The 25,416-nt window shown below is 42.4% G+C and overlaps 2 protein-coding genes across 6 annotated transcripts in view; one reads left to right on the forward strand and one right to left on the reverse strand.

Annotated features, from left to right (window-relative positions):
* LOC126076177 (zinc finger BED domain-containing protein 4-like) overlaps positions 1-14,175 on the forward strand; it is a 125,487-nt gene extending 111,312 nt beyond the window's left edge. For 4 of the 5 annotated variants that reach the window (XM_049884700.1, XM_049884698.1, XM_049884702.1 and 1 more), the window contains one exon: positions 9,069-14,175. In XM_049884700.1, coding sequence (XP_049740657.1) covers positions 9,417-12,938 — 3,522 coding nt within the window. In that variant the 5' untranslated portion in view covers positions 9,069-9,416 and the 3' untranslated portion in view covers positions 12,939-14,175. The remainder of the gene's footprint in view (positions 1-9,068) is intronic. The other variant, XM_049884699.1, reaches the window with a different exon arrangement.
* Positions 1-25,416, reverse strand: part of ALG12 (ALG12 alpha-1,6-mannosyltransferase) — a 60,980-nt gene that overhangs the window by 7,554 nt on the left and 28,010 nt on the right. The window lies entirely within an intron of this gene.

Genomic DNA, 25,416 nt, shown 5'->3' on the forward strand with positions numbered 1-25,416 from the left:
AAGGACTTCGTTTTACTTGGAACCACAATCAGTGCCCTTGGAAGCAGCAGTCAAGAAATCTAACAACGCGTTGCTTTGTGCAAATCTGCTGCAAAAGACCTCTTTAAAGTGTTAAAAAGCAAAGATGTCACTTTAAGAACTAAGGTGTATCTGACCCGAGCCATGGTGTTTTCAGCTGCCTCGTATGCATGCGAAAACTGGACAATAAATAAGGAAGACGGAAGAAGAATTGATGCCTAAATATTGAATATGCCATGGACTGCCAGAAGAATGAACAAATCAGCCTTGGAAGAAGTACCGCCAGAATGCTCCTTAGAAGCAAGGATGGTGAGACTGTGTGTCATATACTTTGGGCATGTTATTAAGAGGGACCATTCATCGCCTGGAGAAGAATGTCATGCTTCTTAAAGCAGAGGTTCAGTGAAGAAGAGGAAGGCCCTCAGAGAGGGGGATTGACGCAGTAGCAGCAACAATGAGCTCAAGTGTAACAACGATTGTGAGGACGGCACAGGACCAGGCAGTGTTTCATTCTGTTGTACGTGGGGTCACTATGAGTCAGAACCGACTCCGTGGCACTTAACAACAGCAAGATGTTAAGAGCACTTAAAAGAGCACAGTGCTTGTGGCAGACATTCTTCACTAGTTAAGCTAAACTGTTGTTTGGTTTTAAGAAGACTTTAAGGAATATTTTTGGTTATTGATTGGTTTTGAATGTTAAGCCAAACTTTGATTCCTGTGATAAACCCCACTTAATTATGATATGTTATCTTTAATATATATTGATGAGTTTGATTTGCTAAATTTTTGTTAAGGATTTCTTTGTGCCTGTGATCACAAGGGATATCGGTCTTTTAATGTTTAATAGAATTCATCGCAGAGCCACCTGGGCCTGGAATTGCCTTGTGCGGGAAGCTTCTTCCACTATGGTATCAGTTAATTTAATTGATAGATCTAGTCCAGTTATCTGGTCCTTCTCAAGTGACTTTCCATGGTTTGTGTCTTTTAAGGAATTTGTCCATTTCATCTAAGTTGAATTTATGGGCATAAAGTTATTCATACTTTATATTTGTGCGTTCATATTTCCTTATTATCATTTTACATCTATAGTTTCCATAATGGTATCCCCTCTTCAATTCTTGACAGTGGTCATTTCTCTATTTTTTTCTCTGATCAGTCTGGTAGAAATTTATTAAATTTATTGATATTTTCAAAGAATCAGGTTTTGGTTTCACCAATTTTCTGTGTGAGTGTGTGTGTGTGTCTGTGAGAGAGAGAGATTTTGCTCATTTTAGGTCTTTTATTGTTTTATTACCTCTGCTTACCTTGAGCGTATAGTTGCCCTAATTTTTCTTGCAATATTTTTTCCCCTTTAGCCCTTGGCTTATATACAAGTATGTTATTTGTTTTAAAATATTGGATTTTCGAGATACCTTTCTTTTATTGATTTGTAATTTACTTCCCTTGCTGTAAGTGGCCATTCTTTGTTTTAGTTCAGTTCTTCTGAATTTTAGAGTTGCTTTATGGCGCAGAATACAGTCTTTCTTTTTGGTGACTGTTTTGTGTATATTTGTAAATAACATGTATTCTGCTTTTGTTGGATGGACTGTTTAATAAATGTCAATTAGGTCAAGTTGGATTTAAAAAAAGCAAACCAGTTGCCTCCAGTTTTTTCCAACTCATGGCGATCTCCTGTGTTGCAGAGTAGAGCTGTGCTCCATAGGGTTTTCAAGGCTGTGACTTTTCAGAAGTAGATTGCCAAGTCTTTCTCCTGAGGCACCTCTGGGTGGGTTCGGAACACCAACCTTTTGGTTAGTAGTTGAGCGCCTAACCATTTGTGCCACCCAGAGATCATAAGTTGAATAATAGTGTTGTTCAGGTCTTCTGTGTCTTTACTGATTTTCTCTCTACATGTTCAATTAATTTTGCGATAGGTGTGTTGAAATCTCCCTCCATCAATCTGGATTTGTCTAATCTCGCTTCACTTCTGTCAGTTTTGTTCCACATATTTTGAAGATCTGTTAGTAATTGTATGCACACTTGGGGTTGTCATGTGCTCTTGATGAATTGACCTCTTTATTGGTAACCAAAACGTTGACAACCCAAACCCCCTCCACAGTGGCACCTGTGGAGGACAGGCCTGGTGGTCTGGTTCCCTAAAGATTACAGCCAAGAAGACCCCGTAGAGCAGTTACATTCTGTCACACGTAGCGTTACCATGAGTCAGAGTCAACTTGACAGCACACAGAACTAGTCATTATGAAATATTACTCAATATCCCTGGTATGTTATTTTTAAATCTATTTTGATGATAATATAGCCGCTCTATCTTTCTTTTAATTATTCTTGGCATCTTATACTTTTCATGTCATTTTACTTTTAATGTATTTTTTTATGTTTAGAGTGTGTTTTTTGTAGGCAGCTTTTCATTAACCTCCGTGGTTTAAAAAAAAAAGCTTTATTTGATTATAACTGGCATCCAGTGAGGTCCCTCGGTGGTACAAGCTGTTTACAGTTGACTGCTAACCTAACGTTTGGCAGTTCAAAACCACCCAGTGGTACCATGGAAGCATAGGCCTGGTCAACTGCTTCTGTAAAGATTACAGCCAAGAAAACCCTGTGAAGAAGTTCTACTCTGTAACATATGGGGTCGCCATGAGTTGGAATTGACTCAGTGGTAACGGGTTTGGTTGGGGTTTTTTTGTTTGTTTTTTATCTAATGAATTGCACATGTTGTTCTTGTTGTTAGGTGCCCTCAAGTCAGTTCCGACTCACAGCAGCCTCATGCACAACAGAATGAAATATTGCCTGGTCCTGCGCCGTCCCTTACAATCATTGTTATGCTTGAGCCCATTGTTGCAGCCACTGTGTCAATCCACCTCGTTGAGGGTCTTCCTCTTTTCCACTGACCCTGTACTTTTCCAAGCATGATGTCCTTCTCCAGAGACTGATCCCTCCTGACAACATGTCCAAAGTATGTAAGATGCAGTCTTGCCATCCTTGCTTCTAAGGAGCATTCTGGTTGTACTTCCTCTAAGACAGATTTGTTCATTCTTTTGGCATTCCATGGTATATTCAATATTCTTCACCAACACCATAATTCAAAGGCATCAATTCTTCTTTGGTCTTCCTTATTCATTGTCCAGCTTTCACATGCATATGATGCAATTCAAAATACCATGGCTTGAGCCAGGCGCACCTTAGTCTTCAGGGTGACATCTTTGCTCTTTAACACTTTGGAGAGGTCCTTTGCAGCAGATTGGCCCAATGCCGTGCATCTTGATTTCTTGACTGCTCTTTCCATCGCTGTTGATTATGGATCCAAGTAAAATGAAATCTTTGACAGCTTCGGTCTTTTCTTCATTTATCATGATGTTGCTCATTGGTCCAGCTGTGAGGATTTTTGTTTTCTTTATGTTGAGGTGCAATCCATACTGAAGGCTGTGGTCTCTGATCTTCATTAGTAAGTGCTTCAAGTCTTCTTCACTTTCAAGAACGCAGGTTGTTAATGAGTCTTCTTCCAGTCCTGATGCCCCGTTCTTCTTCATATAGTCCAGCTTCTCGGATTATTTCCTCAGCATACAGATTGAATAGGTATGGTGAAAGAATACAACCCTGACGCACACCTTTCCTGACTTTAAACCAATCAGTATCCCCTTGTCCTGTCCGAACAACTGCCTCTCGATCTATGTAAAGGTTCCTCATAAACACAATTAAGTGTTCTGGAATTCCCCTTCTTCCTAGTGTTATCCATAATTTGTTATGATCCACACAGTCAAATGCCTTTGCATAGTCAGTAAAACACAGGTAAACATCCTTCTGGTATTCTCTGCTTTCAGCCAGGATCCATCTGACATCAGCAGTGATATCCCTGGTTCCTCGTCCTCTTCTAAAACCGGCCTGAATTTCTGGCAGTTCCCTGTTGATATACTGCTGCAGCCGCTTTTGAATGATCTTCAGTAAAATTTTGCTTGCATGTGATATTAATGATATTGTTCTGTAATTTCCACATTCGGTTGGATCACGTTTCTTGGGAATAGGCACAAATATGGATCTCTTCCAGTCAGTTGGCCAAGAAGCTGTCTTCCATATTTCTTGGCATAGACCAGTGAGCACCTCCAGCGCTACATCTGTTTGTTGAAACATCTCAGTTGATATCCCATCAATTCCTGGATCCTTGTTTTTCGCCAATGCCTTCAGAGCAGCTTGGACTTCTTCCTTCAGTACCATTGGTTCCTGATCATATGCTACCTCTTGAAATGGTTGAACATCGACTGATTCTTTTTGGTGTAACAACTCTGTATATTCCTTCCATCTTTTTTTGATGCTTCCTGTGTCATTTAATATTTTCCCCATAGAATTGCACATATCATCCATAAAACTATCATGACAACCAAGATGATAAACATCCGTTATCCCTAAATGTTTCTGTGTACCCCTTTGTAGTCCTTACTTCCCCACCTCCCCACCTACCACTCTATCTCTAGGAAACACTGATTTGCCCTCTGTCACTATAGTTTGCATTTTCTAAAATTTTATATAAGTGTAATCGTACAATGACGAGTCCTGGTGGTTCAGGAGTTAAAGTGCTCAGCTACTAACCAAAAGGTTGGCAGTTTGAACCCATCAACTGCTCCATGGAAGAAAGATGCGGCAGTCTGCTTGTGTAAAGATTTACAGCCTTGGAAACCCTATAGGGCATTTCTCCTCTGTCGTATAGGGTCTGTGTGAGTTGGAATAAACTTGACAGCCTGAGAATCATGCAGTATTTATTCTTCCTTGTCTATTTTTTCTACTCAACATAATTATTTCGAGATTTATCCATGTTGTCACGTCTATCAATAGTTCACTCGTTTTATTGCTCTTTACTGTTCCATTGGATGAATATATCACAGTTTGTTTTCCAGCCTTTGGATTTTACAGATAAAGGTGCTTGGAACATTTGTGTACAAATCTTTGTATTGACACACTTCCATTGCTCTTAGGTAAATAAACTAGGAGTAAAATGACTAGATTATATGGTAGGTGTGAAGACAGAGATGGAGATCAGTAGAACTGAATAGAGTCCAGAAATAGACCCACACAAATACTGACAACTGATTTTTGACCATGTTATAAAGGCACTTAGTGGAGAACGAATAATCTTTTCAACAAGTAGTTTTAGAACAATTAGCTATCATAGGCAGAAAAAAAAAAAAAAAAGATCACGAATCCATCATAGGTATAAAATGTAAAACGATAAAACTTATACAAGAAAACCTAGTAGAAAATCTTTACGAGCTTGGATTAGGCAAAGATTTCTTAGACATGACCCCAGAAGCTAACCCATAAAAAAACAAATCGGTAAAGTGGATTTTGTCACAGTTAAAAATGTCTGTCCTTCAAAATACACTTGTTATGAGAGTGAGAGAAGCCACAGACTGGGACAAAAATATTTGTAAATCATATGCTTGTGAAAGGATTTGTGTCTCGGTATATATAAAAAAAACTCTTATAAGTCAAAAATGAGAAAACAGCCCAATCAAAACATAGACAACATATTTGAACAGATAGTTCACCAAAGAAGAGATACAAATGGCAAATAAGTACATAATAAGATGCTCAGCATCATTAGTCATTTAGGGAACTGCAAATTAAAACCACAATAAGATACCACACTGCATACCTGTTGTTGTTGTTGTTAGGTGCTATAGAGTCGATCCAAACTAATAGCAGCCCTACGTACAACAGAACGAAACACTGCCAAGTCCTGCACCATCCTCACATCGTTGTTATGCTTGAGCCAGTTGTCGTACCCACTGTGTCAGTCCATCTCATTGAGGGTCTTCCTCTTTTTCACTGACTCTCTACTTTACCAATCATGATGTTCTTCTCCAGGAACTGGACCCTTCTGGTAATAGGTCCAAAGTATGTGAGACAGTCTTGCCATCCTTGCTGCTAAGGAGCAGTCTGGTTGTATTTCTTCCAAGACAGATCTGTCCATTCTTTTGGCATAGTCAATATTTGGTATATTCAGTATTCTTTGCCAGCACCACAATTCAAAGGCGTCAGTTATTCTGCCTTCCTTATTCATCCTCCAGCTCTCGCATGCATATGAGGCAACTGAAAACACCATGGCTTGGGTCAGGCATGCACCTTAGTCCTTGAAGTGACATCTGTGCTTTTTAAGACTTTAAAGAACCCAATTGCAGCAGATTTGCCCAGTGCGAGGTGTCGTTTGGTTTCTTGACTGCTGCTTCCACAGGTGTTGGTTGTGGATCCAAGTAAAATGAAATCCTCGACAACTTCAGTCTTTTCTCCATTTGTCATGATGTTGCTTACTGGTCCAGTTGTGAGGATTTTTGTTTTCCTTATGTTGAGGTGTAATCCATACTGAAGGCTGTAGTCTTTGATCTTCAGTAAGAGCTTCAGGTCCTCTTCACTTTCAGCAAGCAAGGTTGTGTCATCTGCATAATGCAGGTTGTTAATGAGTCTTCCTCCGGTCCTAATGCCTCATTCTTCTTCATACAGTCCAGCCTTTTGGATTATTTGCTCAGCATACAGATTGAATAAATATGGTAGAAGGGTACAGTCCTGACACACACCTTTTCTGACTTTAAACCAGGCAGTTTCCCCTTGTTCTGTTGTAATGACTGCCTCTTGATTGATTGTACAGATTTCTCATGAGCACATTTAAGTGTTCTGGAGTTCCCATTCTTCTCAGTGTTATCCATAGTTTGTTATGATCCACACAGCCGAATGCCTTTACATAGTCAATAAGATACAGGTAAACACCTTTCTGGTATTCTCTGTTCTCGGCCAGGATCCATCTGACATCAGCAGTGATATCCTTCGTCGTTCCACAACCTCTTGTAAATCCAGCTTGAATTTCTGGCAGTTTTCTGTCAGTGTACTGCTGCAACCACTTTTGGATGATCTTCAGGAAAATTTTACTTGTGTGTGATATTGATATTGTTCGATAATCTCCGCATTTGTTTGATCACCTTTCTTTGGAATGAGCGTAAATATGAATCTCTTGCGGTCATTTAGCCAAGTAGTTGTTTTCCACATTTTTTGGTATAGACAAGTAAGTACTTTTAGCACGGCATCTGTTTGTGGAAACATCTCAATTGGTATTCCATCAATTCCTGGAGACTTGTTTTTTGCCAGTGCCTTTAGTGCAGCTTGAACTTCTCCCGTCAATACCATCGATTCTTGATCATATGCTGCCTCCTGAAATGATTGATTGTCGACCAGTTCTTTTTGGTACAGTGAATGCTCTGTGTATTCCTTCCGTCTTCCTTTGATGCTTCCGTTATTCAGTATTTTGCCCATAGAATCCTTCCCTATTGCAATTCGAAGCTTGAATTTTTTCTTCAGTTCTTTCAGCTTGAGAAATGCTGAGTGTGTTCTTCGCTGTTCGTTTTCTCACTCCAGGTTTTTTTTTTTTTACATGTTATTATAATACTTTACTTTGTCTTCTCGAGCCACCCTTTGAAATCTTCTGTTCAGCTCTTTTACTTCATCATTTCTTTTTTTGCTTTAGCTACTCAACGTCCAAGAGAAAGTTTCAGAGTCTCTTTTGCCATCCATCTTGGTCTTTTCTTTCTTTCTTTGCTGTCTTTTTAATGATGTCTTGCTTTCTTCATGTATGATGTCATTCCACAGCTCGTCTGGTATTCAATCATTAGTGTTCAGTGTATCAAATCTACTCTTGAGGTGGTGTCCAAATTCAGGTGGGACATATTCATGGTTGTACTTTGGCTCTGGTGAACTTTTTCAAATTTTCTTCAGCTTCACCTTGAACTCGCTTATGAGCAATTGATGGTCTGTTCCACAGTCAGCCTCTAGCCTTGTCCTGACTAATGATATTGACCTTCTCCATCGCCTCTTTCCACAGATACAGTTGATTTTTTTTCATGTGTATTCCATCCAGCAGGGTCCATGTGTATAGTAGCTGTTTATGTTGAAAAAAAGTATTTGCAACGAAGAAGTCAATGGTCTTGCAAAATGCTGTCATGCAATCTCCAGCATTATTTCTGTTACCAAGGCCATATTTTCCAACTACTGATCCTTCTTCGTTTCCAACTTTTGCATTCCAATCACCAGTAATTATCAATGTATCCTGATTGCATGTTCGGTTAATTTCAGACTGGTAAACATCTTCACTTTCTTCATCTTTGGCCTTAGTGGTTGGTGCGTAAATTTGAATAATAGTCATATTAACTGGTCTTCCTTGTAGATTTATGGGTATTATCCTATCACAGATAATGTTGTACTTCAGGATAAACCTTGAAATGTTTTTCTTGACGATGAATGCAGTACCATTCCTCTTCAAGTTGTCATTCCCAGCATAGTAGACCGTATGATTGTCCGATTCCAAATGGCCAATACCAGTCCATTTCAGCTCACTAATCCCTAGGATATCGATGTTTAGGCATTCCATTTCATTTTTGATAATTTCCAATTTTCCTAGATTCATGTTTCGTATATTCCAGGTTCCAATTATTAATGGATGTTTGTCACAGTGTCTTCTCATTTTGAGACATGGCACATCAGCAAATGAAGGTCCCAAGCTCTCAACTCTCCATCCATGCCATTAAGGTTGACTCTACTTTGAGGAAGCAACTCTTCTCCAGTTACCTTTGAGTGCCTTCCAACCTGAGGGGCCCATCTTCAGGCACTGTTTCAGACAGTATTCCGCTGCTGTTCATGAGGTTTTCACTGGCTATTTTTTTCCAGAAGTAGACCGCTGGGTCCTTCTTTCCAGTCTGTGTCAGTCTGGAAGCTCAGCTGAAACCTGTTCACCGTGAGTAACCCTATTGGTATTTGAATACCGGTGGCATAGCTTCCAGAATCATAGCAACACCCAAGCCTCCACAGTATGACAAACTGACGGATGTATGGAGGTATCCAATATAGTGTTCCTGAAAATTTTTTTCCCAATCTCTGCTTTCTCTTCACTTCCTTGATTTTAACTTATTCTCAGGGAATTCCTTTCTATGCATATTAAAGTGGATATATCCATGATAGAATGTATTTGAAATGTGTGATTTATTTCACCATATTTAATTTGATTTCATCTTTTATAGGTGATGCGAAAGGATCATGTTTTTGCTCTCAAGATGAAAAGGATCCTGTTTCTAAGCCCCGAGGCAAGCCCCCAGGACATAAGGCTATGTCGACACCACGAAGGATTTCACAGTAGAACTCCTGGAAGGCAGTGATGTGTGCCTGAAGATGGTTTGCTCACCAGAGCTTCATGTTTTCTTTCAGGAAGATTTGTGGTTAGTCCTGTTTACCAAAACTCCTCAAAAGATAGACTTTTTATGAAAACCTGAAGAGTATCTATGTTTGGGGCACAAATGAGTGTTTGGATCAGCTTTGTACCAACCTCATGCATTAACATGATGAAGCAGCAAGAATAGCCATGGTCCATCATGGATAATAGCCAGGACACTTGTCCAAAAGTGGACAGTGAGTTGGTTTCTGGTAAAATAACTTTTAAAATAGCAGTGGAAGATGGTGATCGGATTCCCAGTCACAGTTTGGAGAGGATGGATTTGAGAAGTGAGCGAGGGCACCCGCAGCACACAGACAGCGGGGATGAGCACCTGGAGGGCAGAGAGGCAGACTGTGCCTGCCCACCCCCCGGGAAGTACCTGCACTCCGACAACGAGAATGACTATGGCTCCTTGTTCTCACAGTACAGCAGCACCCTGTATGATGTCGCAATGGAAGCTGTGACACAGAGCCTTCTCTCCAGCAGAACCATAAACTCCAGGAAGAAATCTCCAGCTTGGAAACACTTTTTTATCTCTCCTCGAGATAGTACTAAAGCAATATGTATGTACTGTATGAAAGAATTTAGTCGAGGTAAAAATGAAAAAGACTTAAGTACCAGTTGTCTCATGAGACACGTGAAAAGAGCTCACCCTACTGTGCTCATTCAGGAAAATGGCAGCGCATCCGGCATGGCCTCCTTTTCTTCTCCTTCGCTTCTGCTCCCACCCCAGTCTGCAGATGCAGGAGACCTAAGCACCATACTCTCACCCATAAAACTTGGCAAAACAGTTGCATCTAAGATACCATCCCCTGATCGAATAACTGAGGAATCTGTGTCTGTCGTTTCTTCTGAAGAAATTTCATCTGACATGTCCATTTCTGAGAAATACAGCAAAGATGAAGCCGTGGTGGGATCATCCCCACACTTGCCCAGTTTCAATTATGATGATGCTGTGGAGAACAGCACCGAAAAAAGCCTCACGGTTCCAAAGAGTACATCAGGCTCCAGAAGAAGGTCTGCTGTCTGGAAACACTTCTATCTGTCTCCGTTAGACAACTCCAAAGCTGTTTGCATTCACTGTATGAATGAGTTCAGCCGAGGGAAGAATGGAAAGGATCTTGGGACAAGCTGTCTGATCAGGCACATGTGGAGGGCGCATCGCTCCATTGTCCTGCAGGAGAATGGGGGTGGCACGGGCATCCCACCCCTGTACTCCACCCCTCCCACTCTGGTGCCATCTCTACAGCATTCAGATGGAGACTTCAATTCCAGGTCGTCGTCTCCAGGGAAAGTGGTTGGAGAACCCACCTCAGCGTCCTCCTCTCCTGACAGGCTCCCTGAAGACGTCCATTTTCATTTTCATCCTGGAGAAACGTTACTGGAGGATGTGTCACTGCTGTCGTCATCTGAGGATGTTGGCGATGCGTCCATGGTGTCTTCTCCTGAGAAGCAGGGTGATGGACCAAGTCCTCGGGTCTTTGAATCTGGCACTGTGTTTCAGCAGAATAAAAAGGTCATGAAGAGACTTAAGTCAGAAGTTTGGCATCATTTTTCATTAGCTCCCATGGACAGTCTGAAGGCAGTATGTAGATACTGCAGCTGTGTTATCAGTCGGGGGAAGAAGGGCGATGTGGGCACCAGCTGTTTGATGAGGCATCTCTACAGACGCCACCCTGAAGTTGCTGGGAACCAAAGGGGCTTCCTAAGCGCAAGTCTGGCCAATTCCCCATATGCCACTCTGGCTTCTGCAGAAAGCGCCTCCAGATTAACGGACTTGCCCACAATGGTTTCAAAAGATAATCAGGTTATATTTCCTGTTAATAGCAAAAAGACCTCAAAACTGTGGAATCATTTTTCTATTTGTTCGGCAGACTCCACTAAAGTCGTGTGCTTGCACTGTGGACGAACAATAAGCAGGGGAAAGAAGCCGACGAACTTAGGTACCAGCTGCCTTTTAAGACACTTACAGAGGTTTCATGGCAACGTACTAAAAAGTGATGCCTCAGAGACAGTGTTGCCCTCTTCTCCAGAAATGCATATGCCACTGAGCACAGAGTTACTAGGTGCTTCATCCTATGACGACACCAGTGAAAAGTTCTGTGATTCTCACCCAGTTGCCAAAAAAATAACAAGTCTCATAGCTGAAATGATTGCACTTGACCTTCAGCCATATTCTTTTGTAGACAATGTTGGCTTTAACAGGCTGCTCGAATACTTGAAACCTCAGTACTCTTTACCCTCACCGTCTTACTTCTCCAGGACAGCTATTCCAGGTATGTACGATAATGTGAAACAGATCATTCTGTCCCATCTTAAGGAAGCTGAGAGTGGCGTGGTCCACTTCACATCTGGGATATGGATGAGTAACCAGACACGTGAGTACCTGACCCTGACAGCTCACTGGGTCACCTTTGCATCGTCAGTCCGACCCCGCTGTGAAGACCACCATTGCTCAGCACTCTTGGACGTGTCGCAGATGGATTGCGACTACGGTGGCAACAGCATTCAGAAGCAGCTGGAATATTGGTGGGAAGCTTGGGTGACATCCATTGGCCTTCAGGTTGGCATCACTGTGACTGACAACCCCAGCATCGGGAAGACCTTGAATGAAGGGGATCACTCGAGCGTGCAATGCTTCAGCCACACGGTGAACCTTATTGTGAATGAGGCCATCAAAAGTCAGAGGATGGTTCAGAACTTACTGAGCATTGCACGGAAGATATGTGAGCGGGTCCATCGGTCGCCCAAAGCAAAAGAGAAACTAGCAGAGCTGCAGAAAGAATACGAGTTGCCCCAGCACCATCTGATTCAAGACGTTCCATCCAAATGGAACACGTCATTTCACATGCTTGAAAGACTCATTGAACAGAAAAGGGCCATTAATGAGATGTCCATCGAGTGTAACTTTAGGGAGTTGATCAGTTGTGACCAGTGGGAAGTCATGCAGTCCGTGTGCCATGCGCTGAAACCCTTTGATGCCGCAAGTCGGGAGATGAGCACACACGTGTCTGCTCTCAGCCAGGTGATTCCCATGATCCACATCCTTAATAGGAAAATTGAGATGCTGTTTGAGGAGACTATGGGCATTGACACCATGCTGAAGTCTTTGAAGGAAGCCATGGTGAGCCGCTTGTCCTCCACCCTCCACGATCCAAGGTACGTTTTTGCTACGCTTTTGGACCCACGTTACAAAACCTCCTTATTTACAGAAGAGGAGGCTGAGCAGTATAAGCAAGATTTAATCAGGGAACTAGAAATACTGAATTCTACCTCAGATGATAAACCTGTTTCCAATGGGTGTGGTGCAGGTTCGCCATCTAAAGACTCTGTGGCAGAGGAAAACCTGTGGTCGCTCATGGCCAAGATGAAGAGAAAAGATCTGAGAGAGAAGACAAAGTTGCCTGAAGACATGGTGCTTGCCTACTTGGAGGAAGAGGTGCTTGAACACAGCTGTGATCCGTTAACCTACTGGAACCTAAAGAAGTCATCTTGGCCAGCCCTTTCGGCCCTGGCTGTCAGGTTTCTGGGCTGCCCCCCAAGTACCGTCCCTTCAGAAAGGCTGTTCAACACGTCCACTGAAAACAGTAGCTTTAGCCAATCCAGGCTCATGATGGAACATTTTGAAAAACTTATCTTTTTGAAAGTGAATCTTCCCTTAATATACTTTCAGTATTGAAACTCTTGATGAAGCCTCCAGGCTAAAAGATACTGTTGCTTATTAGGCATTGGCTGTGTCTGCCACTGGGGCTGCCGACTCGCTCCAGTCGGGGCCATGTAGGACATCAGGTGAGGGACTCGCAGGTCCGAGTTGGAGTGTCACTGTCCAGCTTTCTACGTCATGTCTACATGTGCCTTACTCCTAGTTCTTCAGGCCAGATGCTGTAGATAACTTTTTTAAAGAACTTTACGAGAAATAGCCTGTCTTGTCAATTATGATGATTAGGTTTAATTCATAACTGTAAATTTTTTTTTAAGTTGAAGTTAAGTAAATTGTTTTAATAGAATGGCAGAAAAGATGTAAACAGTTCTGTTTTGTAGCCTTTTTATTCAATTATGTGAAAACCATAAATCAAGTACTGTATTTTAGTTAAGCATTGCTTTAATTGCAACAAAATAGCTTTTGTGACTGTCAAATGAAATCTGTATATAAGAGGTGGAGTTCAAGCCATCCTTTGGAAGCAGTTTTTAACTGCAAGCTCTTAAGTACTTAGAGGATTACAGTGACTATTATGGAAGATAACTGTTTACTAGTGCAGAGACATTTGAAAACAAAAGTAAACTGAGATGTATTTTGGAGTCTCTGGTCCATAGTAATTTGTTCAAGAAAACTTTACCGTTTATGTTTTAGCATTCAGGTGTTTCATCATCAATTAACTCAGAGATACCCCAACTATTTATAATGAATTCCTTTGAAATGTTATCAGAGTTTGCAAGTTCACGTTTATGGTTTAGCTGATGCATAATATGACAAGTTTACAGCAAAAGTTCAGTTAATTAAATCTCCAAACTTCTGATTTAGTCTCATCTGTGCTCTGAAGCTGTCTTTTAAAAACTGCAGATTCCCAATTTGATCAAATTATGTATAAAATTCTTTTTAGAAGAGATGCCGTATTCATAGGGAAGAAGACTGTTGCGTTACAGGTATAAAACTAGCCTTAGGTGTTTAGGGTCTTCTTTTTTAATAGGGAAGATTCAGCCATTTTTGGAGTATTTTAGGATCCCAAGGACATCAGAATGAAGTAGCAGTCATCACATTCTTTGAACAATTTGTCGTCAGTGTTTTTTGCTTTCACATAGAAAAGGGTTCATTTTCTCATTTCAAACCAGTTACATATTCTGAGTGGAACACATCACTTATCTATGATCTTTTAGAAAATTTGTCATTTTGTTAAAATATTGTACCTATGCTTAATCTAAATTTGTATTGACTATGTTTTAGTGTATTTATAAATGGTAAACTCAGTTTCTGAAATTAAACTTTTTCTTTGCAATTTTCTAGTGCTACAGGATACTGGATTTTTATTTTTAGGGCAATAAAACAGGCATAATCTTTGGGGACCAATATATAAAAAGCATTCATGCAGCAACTTAAATTTCATCTTAAAGCCAGATTTAAACAGTAGAGAATGGGAGATGTAGCTCTTACGATAATATCACTGATGACGGAGTGATGATGAGACCTTTGAGGCACTGCATTTGCCAGGAGTGGTGGTAAAAATGTGGCAGCAGAAAGCACGGGCCTGGTGAGTACCACTGGGATTCATTTCCTGGGGCTGCCACAATAAATCACCACAGAGTGGGTAGCTTAAAACAACAGATATTACTCTTGCAGTTCTGGAGGCCAGAAATCAGAAATTAAGGTATAGGTAGGGTTGCCTCCCTCCAAAGTCTCTAGGGGAGAATCTGCTCTATTCTTCTAATTTCTGGTGGTTCCTGGCAGTCCTTGGTGTTCCTGGCTCATAGACTCATCACTCCAGTTTCTGCCTCCATACCCACATGGTCTTTCCCTCCCTGTGTCCCTGTGTTGTCTCCTTTTCTGTCTCTTTTAAGGATACTTGTCACTGGATTTAGGGTGCTCCCATGAGCTATGAGGGGCCACTCACAGCTCTGCTGCTCCCCAGAATGTGACAACTTGCCAGCCTCGGGACCTACCACCCAGTGTTTCCTCAGTTTGGTACTTCATGGTCCTGCTTCCCAACAGAGGGAGAGTTGGCCAACCCCTTCATGGTCACTGGACATCCCTGGTCCAGTAGCTGCAGGTGCAGGGAAGGAGGGTGGAGTTACGTGGTCCACAATCTCTGCCTTACCAGGGGCTCTGGCCCAAGCACCCTTGGCCTAGAAGGGGCTGTGGACAGGATAGGAGTGAGTGACGATTCTTGCTCAACTATGTCCTGTTGGTCTTAGAGTTGTATTTGGAGTGGTGACATTCTTATATTTGGGGATATTTTCCTTCATGGATTTTCCCTCTAGAACAAGTCAGCATAAACTAACTCTAGCGGAATTGTATTCAGTCATTCATTCAACAGTGCCTTTCTCCAGGGACTGACTTTGGTCCAAGGGGTAAAGCAGTAATTAAAGTAGGCACAGTCTGTGTTCTTACAGAGCCCATACTGTAGATCAGAGGTTGGCAAACCATAGCCAACCTCTATAGTGAAGTTTCTTGGAACATAGCTATGGCCGTGTATTACATTAGGCAAATATGCTGCACAAGACCTTTTTAAAGTGTTAAAAGATGTCACTTTGAGAACTAACATGCATGTCTTAGGCTGGATTCTCTAGTTTAGCAAAGAGAGAGGCTTATCTCAATGAAATGGCTTATACAGTAGTAGAGGCTGGCAAGTCCCATGTCCATGGGTCAGGCATCAGGCCAGAGGCTTTGAATTCACATAATCTAGGAAAATTGGAAATTGTCAAAAAAGAAATGGAATGCATAAACGTCAATGTCCTAGGCATTAGTGAGCTGAAATGGACTGATATTGGCCATTTTGAATTGGACAATCATATAGTCTACTATGCTGGGAATGATGACTCGAAGAGGAATGGTGTTGCATTCATCGTCAAAAAGAACATTTCGAGATCTATCCTGAAGTACAACGCTGTCAGTGATAGGATAATATCCATACGCCTACAAGGAAGACCAGTTAATAGGACTATTATTCAAATTTACGCACCAACCACTAGGACCAAAGATGAAGAAATGGAAGATTTTTCTCAGCTCCTGCAGTCTGAAATTGATCAAACATGCAATCAAGATGCATTGATAATTACTGGCGATGGGAATGCGAAAGTTGGAAACAAAGAAGGATCAGTAGTTGGAAAATATGGCCTTGATGATAGAAACAATGCCGGAGATCGAATGATAGAATTTTGCAAGACCAACAACTTCTTCATTGCAAATACCTTCTTTCACCAACATAAATGGCGACTGTACACATGGACCTCGCCAGATGGAACACATAGAAATCAAGTTGACTACACCTGTGGAAAGAGACAATGGAAAAGCTCAATATCATCAGTCAGAACAAGGCCAGGGGCCAACTGTGGAACGGACCATCAATTGCTCATATGCAAGCTGAAACTGAAGAAAATCAGAGCAAGTCCACGAGAGCCAAAACATGACCTTGAGTATATCCCACATGAATTTTGAGACCATCTCAAGAATAGATTTGACGCATTGAACACTAGTGACTGAAGACCAGATGAGTTGTGGAATGACATCAAGGACATCACCCATGAAGAAATCAAGAGGTCATTGAAAAGACAGGAAAGAAAGAAAAGACCAAGGTGGGTGTCAGCAGAGACTCTGAAACTTGTTCTTGAGCGTCGAGCAGCTAAAACAAAAGGAAGAATTCATGAAGTAAAAGAACTGAACAGAACATTTTAAAGGGCCTCTCGAGAAGACAAAGTATTATAATGACACGTGCAAAGAGCTGGATATGGAAAACCAAAAGGGAAGAACACGCTTGGCGTTTCTCAAGCTGAAAGAACTGAAGAAAAAATTCAAGCCTCAAGTTGCAATAGTGAAGGATCCCACGGGGGAAATATTGAATGATGCAGGAAGCATCAAAAGAAGATGGAAGGAATACACAGAGTCATTATACCAAAAAGAATTAGTCAATATTCAGCCATTTCAAGAGGTGGCATATGATCAGGAACTGATGGTACTGAAGGAAAAAGTCCAAGGACATCATGCTCGTCAGAGTACAGGGTCAGCGGAAAAGAGGAAGACCCTCAATGAGGTGGATTGACACAGTGGCTGCAACAATGAGCTCAAGCATAACAATGATTGTAAGGATGGCGCAGGACCGGGCAGTGTTTCGTTCTTTTGTGCATAGGGTGGCTATGAGTCAGAACTGACTTGACAGCACCTAACAACAACAACAACAACTGCAGGGGATGATGGATCCAAGATTGGCAGGCAATACAGCAGCATGCCAGATAAAGTCCCAAGAACCGGACGTCAGATGATGATGAACCAGATGCAGGATCTAGAGGAAGCAAAAGACAGCTTTGCCAAAACATCCATATATATTGAATTCTGGTCATACCCCTCAGGAGCCCCCCTTACAACTGATTGGCTCATCACATCAGATCACATCATGGAGGTGATTACATTACATCACAAAATGGAAGATAACTGCATCATTACCTAACTGCCAAATTACATCATTTCATAACTGCCAAACTACGTTACTACCTAACTGCCAAAGCACTGAGTATCATGGCGCAGTCAACATGCAACCTTAACCGTCAGAGTCCACCCCTTGTCAATTTGGTACTGTACACATCTCATTAAACCATACACAATCTCTAAATTAAGGCAATTCCAAAGTCATACTTAATGCCTAACATAATACAACTAACGTGTACAACAAAAAATACGCTAGCCCTGTTTATATTTTGTAAGTGAAGAAAAATATTTGATGCACTTATATAAGGTAGGAGTACTGATAACAATTACAGTCCTGTTTTCTGCAACTGATCATGTGATCATAACTGGTATTTAGAACTACTTTCTTCCACCATCCGTTCATATTCCCTTTCCCCTCAGGCGCCTCAGCTGGCCGCAGTTCTTTGCTTGGTGTGGTGACACCTTCATTCCTGAAGAGTCTTGGCCATTAGTAGCATGTTGGAATTGGATTGCTCTAGCCTTTCATTGAATTTAATCACATACCGTAGTAGTACTAAGAGACATCCTAAGGGATCTCCTGTATTCCAGACATACTCGCCTTTACCTCCATTATATAGTATCAGTCTGATTTCCTTTTGGTGATCAGGATCAATCATACCAGCCACTATGGTAACTTCTTTATTCGCCTTTTGATACAGAGGCATAAGTCCACAAATAGCATTCTTAACTTCCAGTTCAGTGGAATCAGTGATGTGTCTCCAGGTGGCAGCATTTCTCTAGGCCCATAGAGCATAGGGTAGAAGAGACAGGAAGCAAAAATTTTGTGAATGGGTCACTAGGGGTGACAGTGAATGGTGCCACTTCCATTTCCATCCCTTGATTCCTGGACCCATGAATCCTGACTATGGGAGAAACAGCACCATATATTGGAAGCAGGTTTGAAGCATATACAGCCTCTTGGAGAACCTTGTCCCAACCCTATAAGGTACTGGCACTAACTGGTACTGTAGTTGTGTCTTTAGAAGGCCGTTACATCATTCTTATCAAGCCAGCTGCTTTAGGATAATGGAGAACATGGTAAAACCAGTAAATTCCATGAGCATGGGCCCATGATCTGAGGCAATGGTGTGTGGAATACCTTGATGGAGGATAAGGCATTCTGTGAGTCCCTGGATGGTAGTTTGGCAGATGTGTTTTCATGCAGAGAAGGCAAATCCACATCAGAGTAAGTGTATTTGCAGTAAGAACAAAACACCCTTTCCACAATGGAAGTGGTCCACTGTAATCAACCTGCCTTTAGGTTGCTGGCAAATCACCTTGAGATGGTGCCATATTGTGTCCTCAGTGTTGGTCTCAGCTGCTGGCAGATTGAGCACTCAGCAATGGCTGTAGCCAAGTTGGCCTTGATGAGTGTAAGTCCATGTGGCTGAACCTATGCATAACCTCCATCCCTGCCACCATGGCCACTTCGTGAGCCCACTGGGCAATTACTGGAGTGGCTAGGGAAAGAGGATGACTGCATTCCACAGAATGTATCATTCTATCCACTTAAATCTTAAAATCCTCTTCTGTTGAGGTCACCCTTTGGTGAGCACTCACATAAGACAAATACCTTCACTTTGGCCTATTCTGAGAGGTCTGTCCACATACCTCTTCCCCATACATCCTTGTATCCAATTTTCCAGTCACATTCCTAGCGTCACTGTGAGTCAGAATCGACTCGACAGCAGTGGGTTTTTTTGTTTTTGTATTTTTTGTCGGGGGGGGGGATTTGGGGGGAGATGGTTCCTTCCAAATTCCTGACCATCCAGCCAAACCATTGGCCACAACCCGTGAATCATTATACAGTTGTATATCTGGCTATTTTTCCTTCCAAGCAAAGGGAAAAACCAAGTGCATTGCTCGAAGTTCTGCCCACTCAGAGGAGTTCCCTTCACCACTGTCCTCAGGAGATCCCACAAAGGGGCTGCAGTGCTGCCACTTTGAAGTAGCACCTGCATATCACACATTTTCTCTCCATGAGGCCATAGGTGCAAAATGGGAGAGGGCAGGAATGTGACAGGAGTGGAAACCACGGGTGTTTGGGCCATTTCCTCATGCAACTTGTGCCTTCAGGTCCAGCTCAGATGTATACGATCTTGTATATACCACTTTCATTTAATGATGGAATGCTGCTGTGCATCTCTGACCTTATGGGTCTGTGGGTCAGACAACACCCAGTTCTTGTGGGCAGCTAAGGCCATATGATGATTTGGTGGCCCGTGGTTATGTGTTCAGTTTCCACTAAGGACCAGTAACAACCCAAAAGCTGTTTCTCAAAAGGAGGGTAGTTACCTGCATAGAATGGCAAGGCTTTACATCCGAATCTTTAGGGTCTGCGCTGTGATTCATCAATAGGGGCCTGCCAAGGGCACAAAACAATATCTCAATCTGCCACTGACACTTCAAGCACCATTCGATCAGCCAGATCTTATGGCCCAAGTGGCACACTGGCTTGCAAAGCTGCTAGAACCTGTTGCAGAGCGTTGTCTTGTTCTGAGCCTCACTCAAATTTAGCAGCTTTTCAAGTCACTTGATAAATAGGTCGGAGTAGCACACAGAATGAGGGGTATGTTGCTTCCAAAATCCACAGAGGTCCACCAGGCATTGTGCGTCCCTTTTAATGGTAGTAGGGGCCAGATCCAATAATTTACCCTTCACCTTAGAAGGAATATCTTGAAATGCCCCACACCACTGGACCCCTAGGAATGTCACTGAGGTGGAGACACTGACCTGTTTCCACTGAGTCAATTCCAACTCATAGTGACCTTGTAGGACACAGTAAAACTGTCCCATAGAGTTTCCAAGGAGCAGCTGATAGATTCGAATTGCCAACCTTTTGGTTAGCAGCCTGAGCTCTTAAGCACAGCTTCACCAGGGTGCCTGGATTTTTGTTGGGTTTAATTTCCCACCATCTAGCCTGCAAATGCATTTCCAGTAAGTCCAGAGTCACTGGCACTTCTTCCTAGGTCCAATAAGCATAATGTCATCAACGTAAGGGACCAGCGTGATGTTTTGTGGAAAGAAAGGCCATCAAGGCCCCTGGGAAGTAAATTAAGACATAGGGCTGGAGAGGTGATATACCCATGAGGTATGATAGTGAAGGTTTATTGCTCTTGCCAGCTGAAGGCAAACTGCTTCTGGTACTATTTTGAAAACAGCTATGGAGAAAAAGGCATTGGCCAGTTCAGTAGCTGCACTCCAGGTACCAGATGGATTAATTTGCTCCAGCAATGAAACCACATCTGGAACAGCAGCTGCAGTTGGAGTCACCACCTGACTGAATGTTTGATAACCCACTTGTCAGTCTCCAAGAGCCATCTGTCTTTTGCACAGGCCAAATAGGTGAGTTGAATGGGGATGTGGTGGGAATCACCACCCTTGCATGCTTCGAGTCTTTGATTGTTGTTAGGTGCCGTCGAGTCGGTTCCAACTCATAGTGACCCCATGCACAACAGAACGAAACACTGCCTGGTCCTGCGCCATCCTTACAATCGTTGTTATGCTTGAGCCCATTGTTGCAGCTACTGTGTCAATCCATCTCGTTGAGGGTCTTCCTCTTTTCTGCTGACCCTGTACTTTGCCAAGCATGATGCCCTTCTCCAGGGACAGATCCCTCCTGATAACAAGTCCAAAGTATGTAAGATGCAGTCTCGCCATCCTTGCCCCTAAGGAGCATTCTGGTTGTACTTCTTCCAAAACAGATTGTTCATTCTTTTGGCAGTCCATGGTATATTCAATATTCTTTGCCGACACAATTCAAAGGCGTCAATTCTCTTTTGGTCTTATTGTCCAGCTTTCACACGCATATGATGTGATTGAAAATACCATGGCTTGGGTCAGGCACACTTTAGTCTTCAAGGCCTTGATGGTGGCAGTTATCTCTGCAGTCCCTCCAGGAATGTGGTATTGCTTTTAGTTTACTATTTTCCTAGGCATGGGCAGTTCTAATGGCTTCCACTCAGCTTTTTCTACCACACTAGCCCTTACTCCACTTGCCAGACATCCAGTGTGGGGTTCTACCAGTTGCAGAGCGTATCTGTTTCAATTAATCTTTCTGGAACTGGGGAAGTCACTGCAGGCTTGGTTCTGGGAACCACTGGATCCACGGTGAGATGAACCTGATCTAAGACTCCATCAATAACCTGATGTCCATATGCACCCACTTTGACAGCTGGTACACAATGACATTTGGGGTCTCCTGAAATTAGTTCAGAGCCAGTATCCAGTAAACCCCAAAAGTGTGATTTTTTCCTTTTACCAAATGAACAGTCATTTTTGTAAAAGGCCGCAGATCTCTGGGGAAGAGTGGGAGAAAGATTAACGGTATAAACTTTTGGCGGTGGGGTCCTTCCTCAAGGGCACCCAACCTCTCCTTCCTTCGAGGGGCTGTGGGTGTGTAAACTGGCTCAAGTCTGGGAATTGATTGAGGGGCCGTGACTCTCTAGTCTGGCGATTTGAGTTAAACTGCCATTCACTTGATCTAGAATCCTACTTACACAGATGAAGTAAATATTTCACTTCTAGAGACACCATGACTGAGTAGCCAACTCCATAAGTCCATACTAGGCAGACCGTTCTGGTTCCTGCTTTGACTCTACTGCCTGTTGTGGTAACCATGCCTGTCTCGTCTTGGTCAATCAGGTGTTGCCACTTGCCTGCCTCCACGGGGTCCAATCAGCCTATTGTAATCAGGTGTCTTAACTCAGTTAGGGCAGTTCCCTCTGTCAAATCTGACTTACATGAAATAGCAATCACAGCAGCCTTCAGGGATGCTGGGGCTGTCTTCACAAATTTGTTCCTCACTGTTGAGGTAAAAGGTGTGAGTGATGGTTAAGATAGTGTGTCAGCTTGGCTGGGCCATGATTCTCAGTGTTTTGGTAGTCATATAATGCGATCACTCCCCTGTTGAAATTTGGTATGTGATTACCCCCATGATACGGTCTGCTGAGAGTAGCCAATCAGTTGAAAGCGAGTTTCCATGGACATGTGGCCTGCATCTGATTATCAGCTGACATTCTGGCTTTGCCTGTTCTTGGTCCTGCATCTGGCTCCTCTTCGTCTGACCTCTAGTTCTTGGACTTGAGCTAGCAAGTCTTGCTTGCTCATCTTGGGATTTGTTGATCTTCAAAGCCTGTGAGCAAGAGGCCTGCTCTCTGACCTGCCAGTCTTGTGTTTACCAGCCCTTTCCGCTACGTAAATCAGGAGAAGGTTCTATTCTGATCCATGGACTTGGAATGTTCCAGCCTCTACAATTTTACGCGCCACTTCCTTGAGATATGTGTGTGTGTTAAAAAGAAAAGATGTCACTTTGAGGACTAAGGTGCGCCTGACCCAAGCCATGGTATTTTCAATCACCTCATATGCATTCAAAAGCTGGGCAATGAATAAGGAAGATCAGGAAATAGTTGATGCCTTTGGATTATGGTGCTGGCAAAGAATACTGCATATACACATGGACTGCCAGAAGAACAAATTTGTCTTAGAAAAAGTACAGCCTGAATTCTCCTTAGAAGCAAGTATTTTGTTGTTGAGAATACACACAGCAAAACATATATACCAATTCAACAGTTTCTACATGTGCCATTTAGTGACATTGATTACATTGTTCAAATTATGCAATCATTTCTCGCTTTTCTGATTTGTTTGCCATTTCCTTTTGCTATTTCCCGATCATTCGATTTTTTGCCCATGTTGTTGTTAGGTGCCGTCGAGTTGATTCCAACTCATAACAACCCCATGTACAACAGAATGAAACACTGGCTGGTCCTGCGCCATCCTCACAATCAATGCTATGCTTGAGCCCATTGTTCCAGTCACTGTGTCAATCCCTCTTATTGAGGACTTTCTTCTTTTCCACTGACCCTGTACTTTACCAAGCATAATGTCCTTCTCCAGGGACTGATTCCTCCTGACAACATGTCCAAAGTATGTAAGATGCAGTCTTGCCATCCTTGCTTGTAAGGAGCATTCTGATTGTACTTCTTCCAAGACAGATTTGTTCTTTTGGCAGTCCGTGGTATATTCGATATTCTTCGCCAGTACCACAATTCAAAGGTGTCAATTCTTCGGTCTTCCTTATTAATTGTCCAGCTTTCACATGCATATGAGGTGATTGAAAACACCATGGCTTGGGTCAGGAGCACCTTAATCCTCAAGGTGACATCTTTGCCTTTTAACATTTTAAAGAGATCTCTTGCAGCCGATTTGCCAAATGCAATGTATCTTTTGATTTCTTTTTTTATTTATTGTACTTTAAGTGAAAGTTGACAAATCAAGTCAGTCTCTCGTACAAAAACTTATATACACCTTGCTATGTACTCCTAGCTTGTCTTCACCTAATGAGACAACACATTCCTCCTCTCCACCCTGTATTCCCCGTGTTCATTCAGCCAGCTCCTGTCCCCGTCTTCTCAACTCACATCCAGACAGGAGCTGTCCTCATAGTCTCATGTGTCTACTTGAGCCAAGAAGCTCACTCCTCACCAGTATCAGTTTCTGCCTTATCGTACAGCCCAATCCCTGTCTGAAGATTTGGCTTTGGGAACGGTTCCAGTTTTGGGCTAACAGAAGGTCTGGGGACCATGAGCCCCGGGGTCTCTCTAGTCTCAGACCATTAAGTTTGATCTTTTTATGAGAATTTGAGGTCTGAATCTCACTGTTCTCCTGCTCCATCAGGGATTCTCTGCTGTGTTCCCTGTCAGGGCAGTCATCAGTTGTAGCTAGGCACCCTCTAGTTCTTCCTGTCTCAAGCTGGTGTAGTCTGTGGTTTATGTGGCCCTTTCTGTCTCTTGGGCTTATATTTACCTTGTGCCTTTGGTATTCTTCATTCTCCTTTGCATCAGCTGTGTTGAGACCAATTGATGCATCTTAGATGGCCACGTGCTAGTGTTTAAAACTTCAGATGCCCCTCACCAAAGTGAAATGCAGAACGTTTTCTTAATACATTTTGTTATGCCAATTGACCTAGATGTCCCCTGAAACCATGGTCCCCAGAACCCCATCCCTGCTACTCTGGCTTTCGAAGCATTTGGTTGTATTCAGGGAAACTTCTTTGCTTTTGGTTTAGTCCAGTTGTGCTGACTTCCCCTGTATTTTGTGCTGTCTTTCCCTTCACCTAAAACAGTTCTCGTCCACTATCTGATTAGTGAATACTCCTCTCCCACCTTCCCCACCCTCGTAAACATCAAAGAATATTTTCTTCTGTGTTTAAACTATTTCTTGCGTTCTTATAATAGTGGTCTCATGCAATATTTGTCCTTTAGCAACTAATTTCACTCAGCATAATGCCTTCCAGATACCTCCACATTATTAGATGTTTCACGGATTCGTCATTGTTTTTAATCGTTGTGTAAAAAAAGTATTCCATTATGTGAATATACCATAATTTATTTATCCATTCATCCTTTGATGGGCACCTTGGTTGCTTCCATCTTTTTGCTATTGTAAACAGGGCTGGAATGAACATGGGTGTGCATGTATCTGTCCGTGTGATGGCTCTTATTTCTCTAGGATATATTCCAAGGAGTAGGCTTGCTGGATCATATGGTAGTTCTATCTCTAGCTTTTTAAGGAAGCGCCAAATCAATTTCCAAAGTGGTTGTACCATTTTACATTCCCACTAGCAGTGTATAAGTGTTCCAGTCTCTCCACAACCTCTCCATTTATTATTTTGTGTTTTTTGGATTAATGCCAGCCTTGTTGGAGTGAGCATCTTTTGATTTCTTGACCACTGCTTACATGGGTGTTGACTGTGGATGCAGGTAAAATGAAATCCTCCTCGGCAACCTCAATCTTTTTTCCCTTTATCATGATATTGCTTATTGGTCCAGTTGTGAGGATTTTTGTTTTCTTTATGTTGAGATGTAATCCATACTGAAGGCTGTGGTCTTTGGTCTTCATCAGTAAGTGCTTCAAGTCCTCTTCAGTTTCAGCAAGCAAGGTTATATCATCTACATAATGCAGTTTGTTAATGAGTCTTCCT

This window comes from Elephas maximus, chromosome 4, assembly GCF_024166365.1.
Source record: "Elephas maximus indicus isolate mEleMax1 chromosome 4, mEleMax1 primary haplotype, whole genome shotgun sequence".
NCBI lineage: Eukaryota > Metazoa > Chordata > Mammalia > Proboscidea > Elephantidae > Elephas > Elephas maximus.